Source organism: Enoplosus armatus, chromosome 8 (genome assembly GCF_043641665.1).
Source record: "Enoplosus armatus isolate fEnoArm2 chromosome 8, fEnoArm2.hap1, whole genome shotgun sequence".
Taxonomy (NCBI): domain Eukaryota; kingdom Metazoa; phylum Chordata; class Actinopteri; order Centrarchiformes; family Enoplosidae; genus Enoplosus; species Enoplosus armatus.
The window spans coordinates 12,469,538-12,495,624 of NC_092187.1; the positions used below are offsets into that span (position 1 = coordinate 12,469,538).

At 44.7% G+C, this 26,087-nt stretch overlaps 1 protein-coding gene across 1 annotated transcript; it reads left to right on the forward strand.

The window, feature by feature from the left end:
- Positions 1 to 456: 456 nt before the first annotated feature.
- On the forward strand, positions 457 to 25,724 carry wnk3 (WNK lysine deficient protein kinase 3). Its single transcript, XM_070909830.1, has 22 exons — positions 457 to 1,179; positions 8,666 to 8,838; positions 9,619 to 9,839; positions 10,300 to 10,457; positions 11,551 to 11,639; positions 11,756 to 11,975; positions 12,217 to 12,495; positions 12,666 to 12,784; positions 18,180 to 18,315; positions 18,410 to 18,526; positions 18,623 to 18,724; positions 18,828 to 18,876; positions 18,984 to 19,136; positions 19,237 to 19,862; positions 20,574 to 21,347; positions 21,584 to 21,689; positions 23,608 to 23,693; positions 23,793 to 24,130; positions 24,292 to 24,527; positions 24,612 to 24,707; positions 24,791 to 24,954; positions 25,152 to 25,724. The coding sequence occupies exons 1-22, from the start codon at positions 457 to 459 to the stop codon at positions 25,722 to 25,724; spliced, it is 5,538 nt and encodes a 1,845-aa protein (XP_070765931.1).
- The last annotated feature ends 363 nt before the right edge of the window (positions 25,725 to 26,087 follow it).

Here is a 26,087-nt window from a genome sequence, read left to right on the forward strand (position 1 = left end):
AATGCAATGTTTTGTTTGTGTCTTGCAGGGTTTACTTGAAGATATTCACACAACAGTTTGAAAGAAAAACACTGCAGCTTTCCCAGCAGGCTTGAAACAACTCCTGGTTTAGTGTGCGTGTTTGTAAGAGCTGGGAGACGTGTGGTTTACTTTGATTAGTACTGCGCCTAAGTGGGTTCTAAAGAAAATGTAGGAAATGGTGAGGAGGAAAGTGAGGACAGAAACTATTTTCTAACAGCTGTGGTCTCACCCTCCTGTGCTTCCACAAAGCATTGAATAAAACAAGACAGGGAGGCAGAGAGCGGAGGAACAGCGGGAGAAGGTACTGGAAGAAAAACCCCACAGACTAGAAGGGGTGAGTGGGTGACCACAGAAAGAGAGAGAGACGGGGACTGACGGAGGAGCAAAGGTTTGGAGGAGGAGGAGGTCGAGGAGGGGTGGGAAAGGCCATTCCACATGGCTACTGACCCAGGAGAGCCCACAGGCACCGAGGACTCCTCGGAGAAACCTGATGGACAGAGGGAGGAGGACACGGAGCGGGAGGGCAGGGCCGACCCACAGAGGGAGAGGACACACAGCACCCCCTCGGACTTCCCCTCCTCCCGGACTCAGGAGAGGAAAGCAGCAGGAGGAGAGGATGGAGGAATCCGAGGAGGAGGAGGAGGAGAGGCCAGCCAGGCGGGTGAGGAGAACCCAGTCAGACCAATTTCATTCTCCACACCCTCCTTACCAGTCGACACTGGCCAGAAACGCTTGAGGAGGGAGAAGCGCTTCTTCAGGAAGAGTGTGGAGATTTGTGAGGAGGAGGATGAGGTGGAGGTGCCCCCAGAGGCGCCCCACAGTGCCCCCCACCTGGAGCTGCGCTCCTCAGACTCAGTCTTCACCAGCAGTGCTCAACAGCAAGGGGCTCCTTCATCCTGTGCAGCCCTGGGCCATGACCCGGCCTGCACCAGCTCCAGCCAGGAGCCTGGCAAGGATGCTCCTTCCTCCGCACCCTCCCAGAGTGGTAAGGAGAGGGACCGTGAGCAGGAGGAGGAGGCGGAGATGAAGGCTGTGGCCACTTCTCCTGGAGGCAGATTTCTCAAGTTTGACATTGAACTGGGCAGAGGAGCTTTCAAGACTGTGTATAAAGGCCTGGACACAGAGACTTGGGTGGAGGTGGCTTGGTGTGAACTTCAGGTAAGACGAACTGTTCCCTTTTCTTTTTCACACCATGATGCCAAATATTCAACCATAATTATAAATCATAAAGATGAACATAAAATAAACCCAAACTAATCACTTAAAGAATCCAGAATGTGTACACAACCCTGAGAGGTAAATGGAAATACTTTATATCAACAAATAATATTTCCAATTACTGTACTTTGGAGCTTTAAGTCCAATTTTGCTCCTTTGAAGTGAATAGTATTAGATGTATCCCAGGAGCTCTTCCTTCTGAAATCTGGAAATCTCAGCACGTTGTCTGCTTGCTATTCACACTGCGAGACTACAGTTCAGTGGAGACCGGGGTGAAAAGGAGGAGCATCGCTCGTAGTTAAGTGACAGCACAAAGTGAAAGTGGAGGCTTTGCCTTTTCTAGGGCGGTTATGAATAATAGAATCATGGGCCGTCAGCGCTTCAACTCGTTGTGATAGAGTATCCTATTAGAAACAGCATTTTCCGCATTAACTTGAATTGTATTATTTCATTCATGACAATGAAGGGAAATATTAATTTTAGGGACTGCATTAATGACACTGTGTTTTAGGTGTCTTGTTTTTAATGAGGAAAATGACTCCTCACAGCTGTTGAGAAGAAACATCTTGAAAGAAGCTAATTTTGTCACTAATCAAGCAGTCAACATCATATCAACATTTTAAAATGAGAATTTAATGTTCTTATTATTATAAGTATATGACATGCTCCCGGGTATAGCCGGGACTACAGTACATGTCACAGTCTGCTCTTGTCTATTGTGTAATGTAAAGAGGTATGAAATGGAAATAGTCATGTGAAAGGGAAAGCTCTGAATGGGATGCATTTTGTGAGCACAGAGCAAATAGGAACACTGTAGTAAATGTAGGTGTAACAACCACAAATATTACTGTAAGAAAGTCTTTGTCATGGGGTGGGAGGGAAATGATGAAATGTTTAATACCAGAGCATTGTCAAAGTCTTTACAAACTGTAGACAAACATATTTATTATACTGAGAAGTAATGGGAAACATTGTTAGACGGTGTGAATTCAACATGTGGTGGGAGACAGACTTGTGGAGGAGAAAAGAAATGCATCCCTCTGACTCTTGGCCCCACAATAGAGAGCAGTGTGATGGTGAGCCATCTGATTTGACTGCTGGCTTTGTGCGAGAAAAGTCAGTCATGTGTTTGGTTTGGAACTAATTCCAAAACAAGAGCCTTGACTAATCCTTGAGATCAGACCCTTTCTGTTGGACTAACAAGCAGTAGGCATGCCCAAATCACCTTTTCTGGTTTTACTCTAACACCTAGTGAATCAGCAGGTGGGCTTTGCTGCTCGGTGTATCACACTGCCACAGCTCCTGTTCAGTCCTACTTAAATACTTCAAGAGATCTCTCAGCTTGCAAAGCCTGTTTCACCTTCAATAATAATATTGACATTAATACATTTTGCCACCAGACAGCATTCTTTCATGACACCAACGGAGGCACCGCACTATATTTTGCCTTGGCTCAGGAGTGCGAGCATATCTGAGCTGGTAAAGCATTTATTGAAAATGAAAAGACGGTAGGCTTAAGCTGATTTGCGCACCCATATTGAATCTCTGATATCCAATTTTGTTTCCTCAAATGCATTAGGTCAAAGTAAATCTCATGGAGAAAAACTAGTCTTTACTGCTTTATTTGTCCATGAAACATGAGGCCATTACCGTCTACATCAGTTAGAGATTACTCAGGCAATTAGAAACACTCATATGCATATTTTACTGTCTAATTAGACTTTATATATAAACAGATAGGAAGATGGCCTTTCAGAGGAAAACAGACTGAGATTCTGACACACAGAGCAACAGCAAGGAGAAGGGAAAAGGGCAGTGTGAGAAAGAAAAGAGAGAGACACTGGAGGTCATGGTGAGTGGGAGAGAGAGAGAGAGAGAGACAGAGGGGGAGACGACGAGCCAAACAGAGGATTACCATGGCATCCCTCCCAGAGAGCAGTCGCGTAGCTAACACTAAGTTACCACATGCACACGCACACACATGCACACACACAGACAGTACACAGTGGCCTGGTCACACGTCTATAGATGGATCCAGTGCCACATTCAGTGCAACGTTCTAGTCACTCAGGTCACATGATCTGTCCTATTTAGTCCACCTAACCGAAGCATGAACAATTAAAAGAGTGAACAATAATAATCATAATAACAGTAATTTAGATATGATCGGCTTACTGTGTTAATAATGATAGACTTGAGGTGAGCATTAATGTGTCCTGCTGGTGTTGGATGCAATAACACAGTACAGTGTGGATGCATCTCAATTAAGGATGATAATCAACAATATTCTTGTCTAAAATGCGTTAATTGTTTGGTTAAAGACAAACAACATTTTATAAGTTGACTCATAATTTTGAAATTCAAACGACAGTCATTTCCAATTTTAAGTGCAGGTCCCAGTAATCAAACAACAGGCACAGAAGACAATATGTCCATGTACCATAATGCCATAAGACCATGGACAGTCTGTGCAACACTCCCAATGTGAAGGAACTGAATGGGACAGGAGGGTAAACAGCCTGTACATGACTAGCAAATGCACTATTTGATGCTCTCTCCACTGTCCTGTGAGACTGCAGCCTGGGAGCACCTAGCTCCTCTTCTCCTGTGTCCACAATGAGAGGGAAGCCAGGGGATTAGCTGTCCAAATGCAGCTTGAAAGAGTGTGTAATTAAAGTTCACAGTGTGGACACCATCTCTCTTCTTTCCTCTCCGTTTCCCTGGGAATTCCACACCTAAAAGGGCAGAGCTATATATCTCCTTCGCCATTGCTTCAGTTTTGTACTATGCTGTCCGACGTGTTTTGTACATGTATTACATTACTGTGTGCAAGCTGTTGCTCTCTGTTCGTCTGTGTCAACATGTGCCACTGTATGTGTCTGCCGATCACTCTTCCTAGCTCGCCCTCCCTCGCCACATCTCTCCCTCCATCACTTTTTGTCTGTGTGAGTGAGCATGCAGAGTGATCCAGGGGAGTTAATTACAGTGGGTGCCTGTAAGGCTGGAACAAAAACCCTGCACAGACAGCACAACTCGGGCGGCAGAAACCAGACTGGTTCAACCCAGTCATCCCAGACTGGTCCAGCTCAGCTCAGCTCAGCTCAGCCCAGCCACACTCACAGGACTCCAAACACTAGAACACCTCTAACAGGTCTGCAGTACTGAAGGTTGCCATGATGATGATTACCACCTTAAATATTTGATACATTCAATTAGCAAGTATTGTTATAGAGCCTTTTGAATTCATGTCTGCAAATGAATGCCAGCTTAGGAGGCTGCCTGCTACAAACACCATGCCAAGTTTCTTAGTAAAAAGGTTCATCCTTATTTAGGCCATTAGAGAACTTGGACTTTGACATGGTTAATGCATTATTAACATTATGGTTCGGTGCGCAGCCCCTGTGAAACAGAGTCTAGACCCGTTGTTCATCTATATACAGTAGAGACGAGTTCAACAGTTGACATCATGATAATCGAGCCATTCACAAGGTTGAGAGATCATCTCTCGTTGCTGCCTCATGTTAGAAATAACATCTGTTTTCCCATCCTATTCCTATTAAGAATAATCAATGCAGGCTCTGATATATTATATTTAAGTATTTTAGAGGACAATGTTAGGTGAAGAAAGACTTTACATATATATATGTCATATATTTAAGACTATGACATATTTATTTACATATATATTTACAAAAGGTGTTTTTTCTGGTCATAAATCAGCGTAACAAATAGCAACAGCAGAAGGGAGGAGTTGTAGATTATCCTGATTATGAAAAACCAGTTGGGTTAGGCCAGGTAAAACATAGACAGACTATCAATGGGTGACTAAAATTAGGAGTGGCAAAATCAAATGGACTACAGCTGAACTGACTAGACCCGGATGGAATCGATCCAACCACACTGACCAGACGCATGCTCAAATAGGGCACTGACAGTTGGCAAGTGTCCCTCAGGCTGTATCCACATTACCTAACCGGCAACACAAATTCAATTGCTATTGAATGTTTTAGTTACTACATAACACTGGCATTAACTGTAGAGCCTAATCAGAATTCAATACATCTGAAGCACTTATGATCAAATTATTATGACGTGATTAAGGCATATGACAAAAGAGGGAATGCCACAAAAGGGAAGCCCACTGAGTCAGATTTCAAGATTCATTTTTATATACATATATATATATATATATATAATAAACCTTTGCACACCTTTCTATATGAGGAACAGAATGGTTTATCGACATGATATGACCTAAAGCAAAGAATTGTTTTTACACGTTTGTTGCTGTGTGTTTTCTTGGATCTACCATGACTGAGATGTTGTGTATCTTAGATGCCAGTGAATCTGTCCAGTTGGCCAGCTAGACATTAGGGCACTGAAGTTGAAAAGAAAGAAAAGAAAGAAATATGAAGACCTCCTGGAAGTAGGAGTAAAAAGAAAGTAGTCACCTCAAAAGAAATGGCTAGTGCAGTGCGTTGGCCAAAGGCATCTATGAAGGTTAGTGAACTTGGCCCACTGGCCTGGGGTTCTAATCCGGCGTGTGGGCCAGCCCTTTTCAAGCAAGCTATCTTGTTAGTCTGAGCTGTTGTGGCTTACAGTAATCTAATCTTAGCCACCCGCCACCTCGGATTTTCAAACACTGACATGCTTACTCCCACACTGGTCCATACACACAACATACACCCTTATAAATGTACAAATATCCACCTACAGCAAGAATAATGACCTCACTATTTGTTGATAGAGCCCTAAACCAGCCTACAAAACAACCTATTTATCCCTCTGTAGCTGAGGCACACTCCTCCTACAGACAAGAATGTAGAAGGCAAGTCAGTTCATCTTGTGTGTATGATATCTGACACTCGTGCAGTGTTTGCCAAAATAGATGTTTTAGGGCTCACATGCATTCATGACCCCAAATGTACCTTGTAAGCCATATCCTCCTGTCCATTTCCTGTTTTATGAGGCTACTTAACGTGCAGCTTGACCTTCTGCTCTACCAGATGTCTGATCCAAAAATGGTGCACAACCAGGTCTTAGGCCTTACTCCGGTTAGTACTTAGGCTGCTGCCATGAAGGTGCCATGTGACAACAACATCACATGACCAAACTGACTATGCAGGTGTGGACAAAATACCAGCAACACCCAAAGTATATATTTATCCTATATTCATTGAGATAACTTTCGCCAGAAGTCGTATTATCACTTTTGAGAGTTATTATGATTTAGTATTTACAGGCTATTTACAGAACAACCAGACTGATTTAGAGGAAGAACTACCCAGCCAGTCACTATAGGGCTGTGTCATGGGCACCCAAGCTGCCTTTTCTCTTCCTCCCTTTCTCTCTATTTGTTTCTCTGTTGCTTCCTCATTTCCCTTTATCTGATGTTTAAGAGACTGTTCTTTCCCTCCTAACAGCAGTAATTGTGTTTGGGTGTGTTAAACAGTTTTGGCGATTGAAAGAGGACTGTGATACAAAGAGCACACGTTTTCTTTTTTCTAGAGGTGTTTTTGTTGTTGTTGTACCTCTGTTTGTGTGAATATGGGAGTGTATGGGCTCGGATACGTGGATGGGGAGTAGGGTTGTGTGTGTTTGTCTAGACACAATCTCACTAACTGAACTCTTTGTGACCCTTGCCGACCCTAAGGCTGTCTCATGCAACACTCAGAGGGAGACACAATAGACGCTGAGGAGGCAGCAGACAGGGACACACAGGCTAGCACTCTGTCTGACATTGTGCCAGACAGTGAGGCAGAGTGATGCTCTGACTGGGGAGTGAGACAGAGGACATAGGCACCCAAACAGAGGCTGCACTCCCTGACAAAATACAGCACATCAGAAAGAGGGCACCTATAGATATGGACAGAGGTCCTGTAGAGACAGGTAGCATGGTTAGACACACCTGCACAAAGTCAGGTATGCACACACAAATGCATAAGAATGCATGCACATAGCAACATGAGGTAGTTGGTTGGTTAAAGGAATGAGAGCATGAAGGTAGACCTAGGCTGGGCAATTTATTCTTAGCCATAATAGTGCAACGAGGCAGCCTTTTTGTTGATGCTACTTCCATGTTGAGAGGGGAGAAGTGGAGAGACATCGCTTCCACCAGTACTTCCAGAAAAGGACACTGAACTAGTACATACACAGAGAGCAATCTGAAAAGATGAAACACAGACACAGGGGGAAGAGAAGCAGAGGCATAAAATTATTGTAAAGATAGATGTAGGGGCTGAGAAACTGCATTACATGAAAATCTGTTTATTTGCATCCAAACATCTCAGTATGACGCCTCCCTTTGGGGAGCTTTGTGTGAAGCAAAAAGCTCAACATCAATGGAATCGATCAGTGGAAAGCCAGTGTTATGATGACTTCTATTTATAGTGAGGTCTGTTTGTGACATGACATTGTCTGCCATCTGACTCCCTCGCATATTAAGTCAGACTGTTGTGTTATATTTTGCTTTTACATAAATGGTTAAAGGTTGCCTATTGTTGAATGCAAATACATGGCAATGGACTTTGTAAAGTGTGTAACTTTTTAGTACCATCAAATAACAGAAAGTCACAAGGTCAACAAAGGTCAAAAGACCACAGAGCCGAAATTTGAACACATGGAAGACATGGGTGGACATCAACAATTACTTGTGACAAGTCTGAAAATACACACTGACTTAGAGGAGGCAGGATTTCAGTCAGGATTTCCTCTACTGTAAAATGCTTTGATTGTTAGCATCATGTTTGATTCTTTAATATTATATCATCATCACATCACTTGCATATTCATAAACGCTTTTTCCTATTGACTAGATGTTCAGGGAATTCAAAGATATGTGTATTTGTTTTGTCTGAATACAGCAGATGTTATTGGTGAGAGCACCAAATGTTTAAGGAAACAGAAGAATACATATGAATACACAAGAAATATGAGACATAATACAAGAAATGCATTATTTTTTTAACTGTAGAACAGAACACCTTCACTGCAAAACATGCATGAGTCTTAGGTTTTATAAATAACCTATGCACCAGTGTTTAACAGAGGGATTAGTCAGTGGCTGTTTCTGCTCCTGTGGGATGCTGCTCGTGCCAGTGAATTGGATTTCCGCCGCGTCCATTCTGTCCGCCATACTGGGGATGTGTGGCAGATGCAGTACAAATGTGTTTTATAAAAGGCTTGGGTGTTGTCTCAGCACTGCTGCAACCCTGTGTTGCTGCTACCATCTAGTGGCAGAAGGTGTTAGTACACAATCACCGGTTTGTAGTGTTAGGTAGCCTCATGATATTTTGGGGCTCTGAACAGAATCGAATGGCAGTTTTTGGAATTGCCAGCCAATATATAGGAAAGGCTCTCTCTAAAGCTCTAGGGAAGCAAATGTTCACATTCAAACCAACTTGGTGTGTACTTCACCTCACTTCAGGACCGCAAGCTGACCAAGGCGGAGCAGCAACGCTTCAAGGAGGAGGCCGAGATGCTGAAGGGGCTTCAGCACCCCAACATCGTCCGCTTCTATGATTCCTGGGAGTCTGTACTCCGCGGCAAGAAGTGCATCGTACTGGTCACTGAACTCATGACTTCAGGAACACTCAAAACGTTAGCACAACCTCATCTTTTTTTATTATTCTTCACTCAATGACTGCTCACTATTATTGTCTCATTTAGTTCTGTCATTTTTTTATTTGGATTTAAAATAATCTTTTAACCTCTCTGATTGACATAAAACCCTCTAATCCCAGTATACCTTGCTGTATTTCTTGGCCATGTCACAGCACCCACCAGAGTGAATGTCACCCACAGGCGGCAGCTCTGTATTGCAAATAGTTACATAGTAAGAGGCGCTTAACATAACTAAAAATAACAATCCAGATATATAATATACATCATCATTTACATGTCTGGAAAATGTAATGTAGTTTCTCTGACTGATATCATTTGTAGCAGTGTTAATTTTAGTTACAGTGCAAACCAATAGCTGTAAAACTGCCCTCATAGTTAGCAAATATCAACACATGGCACCATTGTCCAGTAAATATTTGGTGGTGCTTCTCAATCTTCTCCCAAAAACAACAAAAAAATAACATGGCTCAAAGCTTCAGCAAGGAGTACTGGTGGGAGATTTTCTTTTCATTTCAGTTAATCATACTGTACATACTAGCAAACACTGTTTTCACTTATCTTTATGGGGAAGAAAATTAATTTAATCAATCTAAATTCAAGTAAAGATACATGTCCCATTTTTGTGATGTATGGAAATTCAATTTATTTATAATATTGTTTTGTCCCTCATGATGATCATCTAGCTGTCTATCAGTGGTTGATTAGTGTTTTGTTTTGTTTTTACTATAAAATCCTTCTTTGGTTCTCTCTGCACAGTTATCTGAAGCGCTTTAAGGTGATGAAACCCAAAGTCCTGAGGAGCTGGTGTAGGCAAATCCTGAAGGGCCTTCACTTTCTTCACACCAGGACTCCTCCAATAGTCCACCGGGACCTCAAGTGTGACAACATCTTCATAACAGGCCCCACAGGCTCAGTCAAGATAGGTGACCTGGGCCTGGCCACTCTTATGCGGACCTCCTTTGCCAAGAGTGTCATAGGTAGGCTACAGAAGTAGATCAACTACTTTCGAGAACAGTGCCAGGCATGTAATAGCTACATCAGCAAACTGAGTCAGGGTCTATAAATATACTTTTCTTTGCATTCAGCACTGTTTAAATTTTTACTGAGGGCCTTAGCTGTCTGGAGGTATAGATTGTTATTGACAGAGTCACTCTAAAATCCATGTGGGCAGCACTTAATCTAAACAGAGACCACTGTGAGCCAACTTAAGCAATGAACTGTGAGTGCCATTTAGCTCAATAAAGTTTAAGGAAGTAAGAGCAATCTCCAGGAAGATTGTTATCAGAGTTTCAATCCTTCCATTGACTTTAGGGCATTAGTGCTCTGTGGTCAGCGTTACATGACAGTTAACACAGATTGTAAACCGTGATATTAGTGAAATAATATTTTAGGTCTTCTGCTTGTTATTGACTGTGAACCATAATCTGGTCTTAACAGGAACCCCGGAGTTCATGGCTCCGGAGATGTATGAGGAGCACTACGATGAGTCTGTGGATGTCTACGCCTTCGGGATGTGCATGCTGGAGATGGCCACGTCAGAATACCCCTACTCTGAGTGCCAAAATGCTGCTCAGATCTATCGCAAAGTCACAAGTGTGAGTCTTCTTTTATAGAATTTTCAATTTAACAAACAGAAGGGTAGAATAGGTACAGAGCAGGTACAGTTCATTACACTGGGGTTTGAACATTACTGCCTAACATTTAAGTCAAAAAGAAGAAAAAAACGTAATCAGTGTCCATTGAGTGACATTGAGCACGGAGTCCCAGTTAATTTTATTTCTGTTAAGGGGTTATAAAGAACCGAATCAAATGTTTCCAATAAAAGTCCCTCCAGGTCAATGAGTTGGTGGAGGTACACTAAGTTTCCCAGATATGTAGCCCTCCACCTCCTCAGGTATTTCCATCCTCATCTCTTTTTCCCAACGCTGCACTATATAATTGTTGAGTTTTTGTTCATTGAGGTGATGCCATTGTATCATTTGTCTGCAATCCCTTTTTTTTACTTTCGCCTTTATGAGCAACTGTAAATATCTGAGTCATTTTTGAGGGGTTTTCAGGATTGGGACCTCTATTCTCCTTAAGTGAAATGTGGATCATAATCTGGCCAATGTAGTGCTTTCACCTCTCTATGAAGCTGGAATTGTATAACCACCTCTAGCCATACATTGATAGAAAAATCAACCCACTGATTATGTGATTGAAATTTCTTTCACCCTATCGAGACAACCCAGAACCAACTGTATCGTTATCTAACATTATGGAAAATTCTATATCTATTCCACTTGGCTTCATAAATTGAGCACTCGAGATCTTAACTGAGCAGACAGATAATGATCCCAAGGCGTGGTAAAGACATACATAAAAAAAGATTGATTGATTATATTGATTATACCTATTCAACGAGTTCTTGGGTTAAATAATAAGGCCTGAGTTTTGTGAATATTAAGTACATATCCAGAGTAACCGCCATAGGTCTTTAAAATATTCATCAACAGATGTACCCCTGAGCCTGGATTTTGAAGTGTTACAAATGCATCATCCACGTACAAACAGATTTCATATTCTATTCCTCCTATAGTTATATATCTCCTTGGTGAAAATGTCTTCAATGATTATATACAATAAAAAAAATCCAAAATCCCATCATTTCCTGTTAAGACAATTAATTTGCCATTTATTCTTATGCAGGGTATAAAGCCAGCCAGCTTTGATAAAGTGAATGACCCGGAGATCAAAGAGATCATTGAAGGCTGCATTCGTCAGAACAAGAGCCAGAGGTGATATAACATCACATACTGCACTGTCTCATGCAGGATTCCTGATTGGGCAATCCTAAAACGTACTGATACATGTTTCATCATCCCTGCTCCTTTTCTTGTCTCTCCCTTGACAGACTCTCCATCCGAGACCTCCTGAACCACGCCTTCTTTGGGGAGGACACAGGGGTCCGAGTGGAGCTGGCAGAGGAGGACACAGGCACCCAGGACTGTCTGGCTCTCCGGATTTGGGTTGAAGAGCCCAAGAAGCTAAAGGGGAAGCACAAAGACAACGAGGCCATCGAGTTCAGCTATGACCTGGAGAATGATAGCGCTGAGGAAGTAGCTCTAGAGATGGTGAGACACAGGGGCAATTCATGCCTGACTAGTAGAAATGGTGTTCATGAGTGTCCAGTGTGGGATAGGGTAGACTGGGAAAAGGCTTTGATGCTTCAAAACTTTAAGGAAGGTCAGCTGAGGGAAATCCTTCAGCTCATTTATTAGCCATTTCAAGGTACCTCCTTCTGACCTAGATTCCCTCTGCCTACCTCATTTATAACTCTCTCTCTTTCTCTCTCTGTCTCTCTCTCTCTCTCAGGTGAAGTCAGGATTCTTCCATGAGAGTGACGCCAAGGTGGTGGGAAAATCCATCCGGGACCGAGTAAATCTGATCAAAAAGTCACGGGAGCGTCGACAGCAGCAGCTCCTCCAGCAGCAGCAGGGCTTTGAGGAAAGAAGAGACTCCACTCTCACCTCGCACACCTTTTCTCATCCATCCTGCCTTTCCTCACTGGGGCCAGGGGCAGCTGGACAGACAGGAGGAGGAGGAGCAGGAGGAGGGCAGGAGTCTGAGGAGCTGCCTGAAGTGGACCAGCATGTCAGGCAGCAACATATTTTCAGTGGGACAACCCTTAGTCTGCCAGGTAGAGTATGCACCATTGTGATATATTTTATACACCAGGAGTTAGTTTGAAAGATAAGCTGTGAAGTATGTTTAGTTTACATTTTTACATTTTTTCTTATCTTTTTTAATTGTCTCTCACTCAGAAGGTGAGAGCATTGGGTCTGCCAGCTGTGAATCTTATGCCAGTGGACAGAGCCAGGCGTACTCTCAGCAAGGGGAATCATACACCCACTGCCAGGCTACTCTCCCCCCTACGGCATCTGTACGTCTATATGTTGTTTTCACCTTGTTTATTACTGTTTGAAATCATTGTATTGATGAATCACATTGTTCATTAACTATTTTCTTGCACTACAGAGCGCTGGCACATTGGCTCATCCTCAAATGCTCCCCATTGGTGAGAGTGGAAGTGTTCCAAGTGTGCCTATTGGCCAGAGTCTTAGTATGTCCAGCATGTCCATAGGCCAAAGTGGAGGGGGACCTGTTGGTCAGACATTTCTTCAGCCCAGTACCATGGTTCCACAGGTATCACCAAGTGTCCCTCAACAATATTTTCAGGTGAAAAGGGTGATGATACTAATTTGTATTAAAATGAAAGCTTACACTGGGGCTATAATATTTAACATTGTTGTTAATGGAAAGTAAAGCTATGATCCCACTACTCTGTCACATTTTGGGTTCTTTTCCCTCAAATAACTATTTACCCAACCACAAATCATCCTCATAATCCTCTGAGATTGACCATCTGACTGTATGCTGTACAGGGTTTCCCCCAGGAAATTAGTTAGCAGAGGTGGTAAGGTGCAATGGTGTAATAGCCTCTCTCATTAAATTAACTGGTCTTTTTACCTAAGGTTTAATGTTTTATTATGTTATAATACAGTATATTTACTTTTTTACATTTTAGCTGTGCAGTGTGCATTTCGGTTGAGGCATCCCACCTCCGCTATAAATCACTGTGGGAAACCCTGTTGTATAAAATGAAATGTGTTGATAATTGTTGCTCCTTGCCAAAGCTTATTCTTACCTTATTTTTCTACTACTTTCTTTTCCCTCTTCTTTCAACACCAATCATCATTCTGTCATTATCACTGAGTAGTCACAAACATTCCCATCAGATGCATTTCAAACTGCCACTCCCCATGGGTCAATGGCCCCCTCACAGTCATACATACCCCCTGCTTCCCAACAAGCACCCATTAATGTTCTCACTACATCCATGTCAGTCAGTGATTCTGCTGGACTATTGGGTACCATTGTGCCCCTCGTTCAGCAGACCCAACCCCCTGCCACTCCCATGCAGCTCATTGACATCATTCCCCAGGCAGCACCCCAGCAAACACAGCCTGTCATGATCCCTCAGCAGACTATTGTTCAACAACAACAGATAGGGATGGATCCCCAGACCTCCACCCTTCAGCAGCAGCCGCAACAGCAAATGGAGGCCCAGGCCGCTCTGCTCGAACAACAAGTTAGTGCCTCTCAGCCACCAATGGAACAGCATCCACAGAGCCTTTCAGCTACAGCGATCCAAAAACATCAACATGAGCCTCAGCAACAGATCTATGTACAGCAGCCTGTTCTACCTGTCCACACAACTCCTCAGCAGCAAGTATTACCTTCACAAATAGGTATGGAGCAGCGAGCTATGTCTTTACCACAGCCAGTGGAGCAACCTCAGACTTACAAACAGCAACCAATAGGGGATCCTCGTGAGCAGAACATGATACAACCACAACAACTGCAACAACAGCTTCAGCAACAGCAAACTATGTTACAACAGCAACAACAACAAGCTTTACTGCTTGAGCAGCATCAGACGTATGTCCAGCAACAGCTTGATCAGCAGCAGCAAAAAGCGTTGCTTCAACAGCAGCAACAACAGGCCCAACTACAACAGCATCAACTGGAGCAGCAGCAAGCACTTATACACAAGCAATTGTTGGATCAACAACAGCAGCAAGCTCTTATTCAACAGCAAGAGCAGCAGCAGCAGCAAGCTCTTGTACAACAACAGCACCCACAACAAGCACTTTTACAACATCAGTTAGAGCAGCAGCAGCAACAACACCCTCCTTTACAGCAGCAGCAGCAGAGCCAGATATATCAACAAATTGGACAACACCAAGCTGGAATACAAAAAGAACCAGAGAAGCAACAGCAAAGTGGACAACAGCAGCAGCAAATTGTATTGCAGCAGCAACCCCAGCAAACTCAACAGCAAAAGGAACAACAATTGCAGCAGCAAGCATTACTCCTACAAATGGAACAACAACAGCAACAAGCGCTAATACAACAGCATTTGCAGCAGCAGGCTATTTTACAACAGCAGCAGTTACAACAGAAAGCTCAGCTACAGCAACAGCAACAAGAGCAGCAACAAGTGCAACTCAAGCAGCAGATAGAACAGCAGCAGCAAGCGCTGTTGCAACAACAGTTAGAACAACAGCGCCAGCAGCAAGTCCTTTTACAACAACAACAAGCAGAGCGATTACAGCAGCAGGCTCTGATACAGCAACAGATTCAAGAGCAGCAGCAAGCAGCCATCATTCAACTTCAGAAAATTGAGAAACAAGAGGCTGTCCCTATTCCACAAAGTAACAGTGAGCAGATTCAGCAGCAGATAACTGACATACAGCACGCGTGTATCCCACAACTGAACGCCACTCAGTTTACACCTCATACCACCCTCACACAGCAGCAAGTGATAGAGCAACAACAGCAAGCAGCATTGATCCAGCAGCAGCAAGCTTTTGTCGCCCAGCCGCAGCATCACACCTCTGTAATGGAGCCTCACATCCCAGTTGGAGCTCCAGTCGGCACTGAGGTGATTCAGCACCAAACTCAAATTGTCTCACAGGCCCAGGTCCCCATGGCCATTCAGACTTCACAGATCCCTGTTCAGACGTCTGCTGTTGCTCCAGCTCAGGTCCTTACCCAGCAAGGACAAAGTGAGGCTCATCCCCAGAACCACGGCCAGGTCCCAGTCCAATTTATTGCCCAGTCCACAGTCCAAGCAGCTCAGGCTATGATTGAGGCCCAAGTAACTCCTCCCGCAGCAATGATCCAGGGACAGACTCACATCATCCAGACCCAGCAAATTCCTGTACAGGCTGGTTATCCAGGACATGCCACTCCCTCACAGAGCCAGGTAACTGCTCAGTCATTAATCCAGACTCAGCCTCTGCACCTGACAATTACTCAGTCCCAGCCACCACATGGCCAGGGTCCAACTGTAGACATTCAGATGATGAGCCAACAAAGCCAAGCTAGTGTCCAGCCTCCATCTGCAATTACCTCAATTCCCAGTCAGATCCAACATGAGACTCTTGTTCAGCAAAATGCTCAAATGCCAGGCCTCGTGCAGCCCCAGCTCCAGCAACAAACCCAAGGCCAGCCACCTAACCAGATGCATGCTCAGGCTGCTGCTGGCCTTTTGACCCCTCAGTATGTCCCCCAGCCTACCCACCAAGCCATGCCATCTGTACAACAGGAGATAACTCATATTACACAACAGCAGCAGCTGCAAGAGCCAGTACTGCAATATCAGCAGATGACTGTGTCTCCTGGCTCTGCTGGAAGTGTTGGAACTACCAGAGATAGTCGCAGTTCTGTAGTTGATCCTGCAAACTTTGTTGCCACTCATCATCCTGTGCAGCAAGCTGGACAAGCCTATGTTCCAGGCCTAACAATACATCCAGTTGTTCAGGCCCAGCAGCATCCCCTTGGAAGCACCGCAGACCCGTCAGTCATTCAGCCCATCTCCCAGCCTACAATGCCTCAGTCTACTGATCAATACCAGCAACAGCTACAGAAGCTTTCTCAAGCGCATCAACCACTAGCTGCGCCTCCTCCACAGGCCCAGTTACTGGCACAGCCAATCCCAACTCCCATTCAGCAACCACTTCATCTAAAGCAGGCTTTGTTACCCCATGACGAGAGTCAGCTGCCCCCACAGCGTCCAAATGCTGCACATCTGGTGAACAATCCTGCTGCACAGATAATCCCCAGTAATGTGGCCGAGCCTCAGTCCCAGAACAGGACCCTGCCTCTCTATAGTCATCTAGTGGCAGGTGCCCCTTCGTCTCCGCAACACCAAGCCAAGCAGATGCTGCCAGCTCACACACACACACAAACCAGCATTCAGGCCCAATCGCACTCCCAAACACAGACGCAAGTTCAGACGCAGGCTCATTCTCACACTCAGACACACAGTGACACACCTATTGCTGAACAGCCTGTTCTACCCCATGCTGTCTTTCCTGCACAACAAATGCCCCTCAGCCCCTCTCATTCCTCATGTCCCCCAACATCACTAGCATCTCTCCCATCCCTACCATCCCACCATCCTGCTGCTGCCCCTGCGCCAGATCTGCCTACATCTCCACCAGCGGCCCAGGTAACCTTACCAGGGCAGGCCGACTTTATACCTACCTCCCCTCCGCCTGTTACTACTCTACAATCGCTTGATTCTAATGCCCCCAAACTGCCCCAAGCCTCGCTGCAAGACTGTGACCTTTCCCTGCTGGGCATTGCTCAGGTACAGGAAGAATGAAAGTTAGCTGTATTAACAAAGAAATTATTTTATTTTGTTGACATACTGACAGAATGATTGAGAATACTGCTATCTAATTATTTGATAAAGCTTTAACGGTGCCTTTTTGACTCAAAGTAACACATTTTAATTCTTAAAACATTGAACAATACATTTGTTATTAGATTTAAAATTATCCATTATTACATTATAGATTTACTTGCATCTGATGTTGCTAATGTTTTTTTGTGTGTTTTTTATCTGTGTACCTGTGTACTCCTTTGTGTCCGTATTCATGTTGCTCTACAGGATGGTCCGTACCTGTTAAGTACAGAACGCCATTCTTCGTCAGGGTATGTCTGATATCATTGCTGTCTGATATTTTTGTTGGTGTATGGAAGTCATGCAGTGTATTAGAGGACCCAAAACAGTTAGAACATATTAATAGTACAGCTTTCAATAACATGTTCTCAGAGCTGCGCTGCAATGAGACAGAAATAAAGGAAGGATTTAATCAGCAGGGCCCATGGAGCCACTGCAATAACAGAAAGTTAGTTAGTTACTGATATGAGAGGCGGTATGAGATATTAAATGGAATGATATTATAGCCTTCAGTAGGTGATGTTACACTGTTGGTGTAACAGAGGATGATGATACTGAATAAAGACCCAGAGGCAGCTGTCGGAGTGAGATAATTTACAACTGTAATGTGTAAGTTGCTGAAATATGCCAATAAAAATCGTATAATCAAAAAAGACAAACTCTTAGTAAATTGGCAAGTCATGATGATGATATAGTGAACAGAATTTTAATTTTGTCTATGCGACATATCTTATTTAGAGTAAAGCATTATGATTTCAGATCAAATGTGTGCAGGTTCCTGCTTGAGACCCATTGTTTGTCCGTGTCACCTACATGGTAGTTACCAATCTCTTCCAATGTACCTGTATAATGCATTTAGATGTGTGTTTATTGTTTTATAAGATACTCAAATGCACAGTATGTTGTTAACAAATATACATATATATAATGTATTACATATACATAATTTTCAGTGACTAACAGATACAGCAGTTACAGTGTGTAGTGATGTGTAACAACTTTGCTACCATAACACCGACAGGTCTGTTCCAGCTAATGGAGAAGAAACTCTTCAGCTCTTGGCCAATGGGAAGTTAGAGAAATTAAAGGCTCAAAGACGAGCTTCCTGTCAGAGACCTGAGAAAGTTTCACATCAGTTTCAACTGAGCATGCTCCAGGTGAACCAACAGCCACCTACAGTGTATTGCTTAATTCATGTATAGATTTTGAAAAGGAGAAGTATATAATGTTAAGTTGTCTTGTCCTCCATAGGTGTCTGGCAGCGGGGACAATATGGTGGAATGCCAGTTGGAGACCCATAGCAACAAGATGGTGACATTTAAATTTGACATTGAAGGGGATGCACCAGAGGACATTGCAGATTACATGGTAGACTGCTCATGTATTACCATAGTCTGCATTGCTTGCTAAAAAGTAATCTTTCTATGTCTTAATAATTGCTGCTTGGTTGCATTTTGTTTGTAGGTTGAGGAGGACTTTGTCCTTGATGTAGAGAAAGAGACATTTGTTGAGGAGCTTAGAGCCATAGTTAAGAAAGCTCACGAAATTCTTCAAACACATTCACAGGTATGTTGAGTCGCATATTTCATATCTATTTATCACTCTCTCTCTCTTCTGTTATTTTTCTGTTTTTATTAAATAATGATGAATTTGAATCTTTCTTTATTAGACTGGATCAACTGACCAGTTGCATGTGAGCACTCCTACTAGTTCTACAAGTGAGTTATGAATATATCATTTCTTATGGCACTACATAATGAGAAAAATGCTGTATGTTTTGTAACTTAACTTCCTATAACTAGTAAAATATCCTTATGATTTTCAGTGGACTCAGTGCCCCAGTCCTCCCCAGTGGGACGCTGGCGCTTCTTTATCAACCAGACCATCCGCCATAGAGACTCTCAATCCGGCCAGGGAGCAGCCACGCCACCACCCACTGCAGAAATGAGGATACCTCAGTCCCCTAAAACAGAGAATGGTGAGCTCCACCCAGGTCAATTTTAATGCTGTGGCTTATTAACACGACTGAGTTGGCAGCATAACAGAAACTAACCATGTGCTCCTCTCTGCGGCTGTAGAAAGTGAAGGATCCCAGAGTCTGGAGTCCTTGACTGGAATGGCCTCTCCCCCTTGCCCCACCCTTTCTGCCACCTCCCCTCCAGTCTTCACTGTCTCAGCCCCTGCTTCCATGGCCCCCTCAGCCACTGCTGCCCCGGCTCCTCACCCCACTGCTTCTGAAAGCATCTCTGCACCAGCCTCCACTCTTGAAGCCTCTGTGCCTGTGACTGCTTCAGGTGGTCTTGAACTGCCAGGCCTCACCTCAGCTTCTGCTGACCAAATTCCCAGTGCTCCCTCGTCCATAGCAATACCTGCCGCTGCTAACCTCCCCACCTTGTCCGCTGCTCCTATGGTTGTGTCTCCCACACCCGCCACCGTTATGCCTGAGACCGTCACTTCTCCTGGAACCAGTGGTTGCTCCACTGGAGGTCAAGGTTTAGGGGATACGGTGATAGCTGCTCCAAGGTCATCTGTGCCTGCAGTGGACCGGTCTTCAACCTCTTTTCATTCCCCTCCTCCTGCTGCTGCAGTGACGTCTTCTGCGGTAAGCCAACTTGGCATGGAACAGCAGCAGACACTCACCCAGGTGGCCAAACCGGCCCCACAACAGCCACACCCACAGCTGCAGCCTGCGTTACAGCAGCAGGTACCAGCGGTTCAACAGCAACTGCAGGCAATGCAGCTTGAACAGGCACAACAGATACAGCAGGCAACACCACAGCAACAGCAGCAATCACAACATCAAGTGTACCAAGAACAAATTCAGCTGCAGCAGGAACGAGCACTGCAACAGTCTCTCCAGCAGTTACAACATCAGCAGCTAATGCAGACACAAATACCACTTCAGCAACAGCTGACTGAGGTGCAGGTGCTGCCTCGGCCAGGTCATACAGAGTTGTTACAACAGCCTCTGCAGCAGTTTCTGCCACCTATGCCCCCACAGCAGACCCAACAACCCCTTCTTCAACAGCAAACACCGCAGTTTACCCCACAGCTGCTGCAACAGTCTCAGTTGCAGCAGTTACCACAGCAGGTTATGGCAACCCAAACTCCTATAGTGCCCCAGCATCAGGCCCACATTGATCACCAGCAACAGCAACAGTTAAACCTACAACACCTACAGCAACAGCAAATGGTACAACAGCAGCTACAGCAGCAGCAACATCAGCTGTTTATGGGTGCTGTGGCTTTAAATCAAGATCAAGGCCAAATGCTGCCCCTGTCAATTAGTCAACAGTTTCTTCAACAACAGGGACAGCTTAATGTTAGCCCTGTACCACAACAGCAGATTCCACAACAAACCCAAATGCCTGCTGAGCTGGCACAACAACATATACAGCTGCAACACACTGAGCAGCAACAAGAGGTGGTGAAAGCAACGGACACACCCCAGAAACAGCAGCACTTCCCCCTGCAGAAGCAGTCCTCTTTACAGATGTCAGAGTCCGAGGTGTCCACAGGAGAGACAAGCTTCACAGAGGACACGTGCAGCTACTCTGCCCCTTTCCACCCTTCCTCTGACTCTTCTCTGCCGCCCCTCCATCTTGGCACCACTGACGCCCCCTTACCTGCTCTGCCCCTCACAATGACACCATCCCCTGCCCAGCCCTCCTCTGTGGCCGAGTCAGACAGTGAAGGCCCCCCCAAAATTGACTTTGTAGACAACCGCATAAAGACTCTGGATGAAAAACTGAGGAATTTGTTGTATCAGGAGTACAGCAGCGGGGCTGCGCCGGCCGGGGGAGCCGCCTCTGGCCCTGCATCAGCTGCCTCCACATCAGCAGGAGGAGACGAGTCATCTGAGCCACAGTCACTCCACCACTTGTCTTTCCCCCCACCTGCCTCCTCCTCGGATACATCCCCTCACTCCTCATCCTCCACTACCTCCTCCACCACCTCCCGTTCCTCCTCAACCTCCCCTGACCCTGAAAGGGATGGGGGAGGAGGAGGAGAGAAAGCTTCCTCAGAAGTGGCCAACTTTGCGGAGCTGGGCCCGGTGGAGCAACAGCCTGGCCCATCTCTCCCCTCCACCTCTGCCTCATCCACCCCGCCTACCTCTCTTCTTCCTCCCAATCAGGATGACTCTGCTGGGCCCCAGTGCCCCCCTGTACCAGGAGAACCAACCATTCTTGTGAGTGAATACCACAGAATAGATTTTGAGTTAATTCTTTATCAATTTTGCCTTTCTCTGTACTGAATTTACATTATTTTACAGTTTATATTTCAGTGTATAGCTGTGTAAATGTGACTCCACTCAGTTCTTTTTCAGATGTCTGTGATACTTGTTATGTTTAAATGTTTGAGTGTCTTTCCGTTTTGAACGTCTCAACCCCATGCAGCCACTCTTAATTGTCTTAACTGTTCTAGGCTGTACCCCCACACTCTGACACCAGTACCACTGGAGACGCATCGTGGCCCCCCAATCAGCACCCGATCCCCCTCCGGCATGGACAGCAGAAGCACAATGCAGGAGGTGGATATTTTGGCCTAAACCTGACATGTCCTAGTATCAGAAATCCTGTTAGCAAGAAATCCTGGACTCGCAAATTCAAAAACTGGGCGTGCAAACTGCGCCACTCCGCCAGCTTGTTCAAGAAGCCCAGAGTCCAGCAAGGTAGCGTCCTCTTAGGGAGCGAGAGAGAGAGCGAAAGAGAGAGAGAGAGAATGGGATGTTGGGGCATGGACCTAAATCTAATATCTAGTACTAGTTTTAACATAGTAAAATAACTTTCTTAACCATCAGGAATTAATAACTGTTAATGTTAAAGGATGTTAATGTTTACAGCTAAATAATCCTGTTTTTGTATATTGTGATGTGACAATAGTCCCGATGTAATGTCAGTGTTGACATCACTACATACATTATTGTTTTGTTATGGTTTGGTTTCTTTTCTGAATTTCTTTTTGCTTAATTTAATTTTCTTGGCAATCTTTCTTTTTGCATGGGTTACTCACCCAGGGGCGAGAACAGTGGAGAGTAGAGGAGGGTGGAAGATTGGCACAGTGTAGGAAGAGGTTGGCATCAGAAATCTGATGCCCATCCCAGTGCAGATGAGCTCTGGAGTAAAGCCCAGCTGTGCCTGTGCCCAGGTCACATCCCTTCATATGACACGTCCCCCCCTTATTCCCCCCCAAGCAAGCACTGCCAGCAGCAACCATCTCACCTCCTCACCCCCACCTGCTGGCTGATTTTAGACAGCAACATGCAAGTCACCTCATAACACAGATAAGATAGATGCTAAGTTGCTAAGATGATATTATTAAATAATCAGTTGTCGTTACGAATATGTGTATGCTTTCTGTGTCAGCTCATACAGTAGAGCATTGCTCCATGAGGCTACATGCTGTAGTTGTACTAGATGCATTTATGAAGATTACTTTTTCATTTGCATTCCCTGTATGAAATATTCAGATTATGATGAAAGTCATAATTATTAAGTATATATTGTGCACATTACCCAGGGCTTACAAGTTACTGTCAGGTTCTGTACATGGGTAGGCTTTTCAAGCTTTATCACTCTGTTAAAGTATTTCAGCCATCTTGCATGTGTTTATGTTTATATGTGTAATACATGTAGCAGTAGCTTAGATCATTTGCCACAAGTGCACATGCATGAGCACGTATGTCATGTTTCTACACAAGTGACTAATATTGTAATCTGTAAGTAACACCTATATGAGGCTGCATATGTATATGTTGGTCTTAACTTATGCAGTGGTTATCCATGTACTCACTTTGCTAATGTAGTAATCCCAAATATCAAACACACTGAACAATATCGCAGTGGATTTGAGCCCAGATCCCAAATGTGATATTGTGCTTTGTTGTCTGGTATATGAGTGGGAATATGGTGAGTCAGTGAGAATGAGAGAGTGGATGTGTGGGTGGGTGGGGGTACACTGTTGTAAACATTCAACTGTCCTTTCACAATATGTTTTTTTTTTATTTAATGACTTAGTTAGAATTTTGTTTTTAATGAAACAAGCATTTACATACCACCCCTCCCCACATGTCCATGGTGTGTTTTTCTTAAGCATGTAGTTTTTACATCCACAAAAAACTTACATTTATTCTTCAGTTTGTTGTTTATAATTTAGAAAAATGACTGCCACAGAACTCAACATATGTTCACACATTTCATAGACCTGCATGCAAGCCATGTAAGTCACAAAGTTGATGATGTGTGGTGGGTGATTTTTAATGCTGTGCCTTTGTGTTCGTGCCCCATGTCTATCTGTGTGCATCTATATGTCTGTCTGTCATGTACATTTTTATTTGTGTGTTGCTTTTGTGTGTCTACCTCGCCATCTATGTGCTCTTTATACCCATGTCTCTGTGTTCTTGTCTCTGGGTCTCCCCTTTTTGTTTTTCATCCATATCTCTTTATCAGATGGACGTTCCAGCAGTCAGGCACTTAGAGAGGAGAAGGAGGCGCCACCCTTAAATCCACCTCAGTCACGCAAAGGACGATTTCATGTAGGAGCAATAGTACTGATTTTATCTTTGCCACTCATTAGTCTGAGCCTTCAGTTCTGTGGACAAGCAGCTAATGTCTCTCACGTCCTCTGCCATCAGGTGACTCCGGTGCCACAGTCCTCTCCTCCAAAGGATGCGCCATCAGGCCATGGTAGCACTCACAGGAAAGTGGGACGCTTCTCTGTAACCCAGGCTGAGACTAAGAAAGAAGACAGGCACACTGACAGCTCCCCGGTGTCTCCTGATTTGGAGAGGGAGAGGAGGAGATCTCGGGCAAAGGAGGGAGAGAAAGAAGAAAGTAAGAGGACCCCGGCAATGGCTCACCTGCCTCGAGGTCATGGGCACAGCCACTCGCCCCTGGGCAGCAGCGATGACGATGATGAGAGTGAGCTGGAGGATGAAGACCTGAGAAAAGAACTACACAAGCTCAGAGAGAAGTGAGTCAATAAGGGGAAATTGTTTTAGAAGATGTTTGTTTACATAAATGTTTTCACTCTTTGTACTCTTTCTTGCCGTTTGTACAACTTTCATTTTTAGTTCATGATTTTACTATATCTCTCACCACCTTCTCCTCTGTTTTGTGTCTCCTCCACAAAAGGCACATCAAAGAGGTGGTATCCCTTCAGGCCCAGCAGAACAGAGAGCTGCAGGAACTGTACAGACAGCTTCGTTCCCTCAAAGACCAAAGGCAGAGTCTGCCTGCCTCCCTGTCCAGAACCCCTCCTCTTCCCACAGCACCTCCTCTCCTCTCTCCTCGCAGGCCCAGGCCGGCCAAGATCAAGCTCCGGCCCCGGCCTCACTCTCACATGGATAACAACGGAGTTACACACTCTAGTAAGGTTTTTGTCTCTCTCACTTTCTTTTTTCTTTTTGTTGTTTGCTCTCTGTGTAACTGTTTCTTGTATTTCTCTCGTCTAGGGATTCAGCAGTCAAGTAGTTTCTCAGGTGGAGAACAGAGTAGACTGCCCCTATACTGCAACCCAGAGCACCGCCCTTCACTGCCTGCTAAAAGAGGTACGCTTTGTCATTGACATATCAAGACAACACATAATTTAGTGACTATTAGAGGTATGATGCATGCCCTCGTTTTTCCACAGATCACAGTCCTCTAAGAAAAAGCACATTCACAGATGAACTGCATAAACTTGTTGATAATTGGACAAAGGAGACGGTGGGCCCCTCCCCACCTAAGCCTTCCCTGAATCAAATCAAGCAGATTCAGCAAGTGCAGGAGTTGGGAGGCTGGAGCCAGACAACTGAAGTAGGACTACACACTATTGTTTAACAGATTGTTTATCTTTTATCATAAATGTTCTTTCTCATAAAGGAGAAAGAAGCCAGACAGCATTTAATTGCTTCTAATGAGGAGCAGCAAAAGAGTTTTGGGCAGAAGTATTTGTTTCAAGTGGTTTTTGTGGTGTAATATTCCCTTAATACTCATTACTATATTACATACAGGTGGCTCCACCAGGTTGGTTTCCAGTGGCACCTATGAACCCCCAGGCACCCCCGGCCCCTGCCAGCTTGCCTGCGACAGCCCCTTCCCATTACACAGGTGGAGGGAGCCTGTCCACCCTGCACTCTCCGGGACCACCACCACAATCAAACATGGCTCAAGTGCCACAGCAAAGTTTACACCTCCACCAGTCTCTCCCCCTACAGCAGATGACCTATCAGCAGCCCCCTCTCCGGCAGCAGATACCGCAGCCCCGGATGCAAACTCCCATACAGGCTCAGTCACTACCACCACAGACACAACCCATTACCCAGCTGCCCCAGTCTCCACCTCAAAGCCAACCGCTGCTGCCTTCCCAAATCCCCACATCTCCAGTGTCCACGGCCGCATCTCTGCTGCCGGGCAGTGGCACCGTTGCACCCACAGATAGCACTGCTGCTTCTGCTGGGACATTTTGCTCGTGTTCCTCGTCCTCCTCCACCTCTTCCTCCTCTTGCTCTACTGCTGCTATACCTTCCAGTGCCAAAATTCACCCAACACCCCCCACCTCTACTCTTCCTCTGGGACAGAAATGAAACCAAGGCGAAGCGTGAGGTCAATATGAAGGTGCAAGAGATGGAAATACTAAGTGGATCAGGACGTAAAGCAGATCCATTTGGAGTGTTAGTTCTGTGTAAGCGTAAGAGAGTTGTGACTGCAATGAATATATGGACTCCAGTGTACCTCTGGATGAGATGGGGAGTGAATGTGAGAGATGATAGATTCTAGTATGTACAGACAGAGCGTAATATGGAACATAGCAGCTGGGGTTTATGAATCATGGTACGTTTGGGTGTTGAGATGTATAAATTCTTAAGTGTATGAGTGTGTGTGTTTATGAGTGTGGGTGAGTGTTTATGGATTATCCGAGTACATATCCCTTGTGTCCTTTTACACAA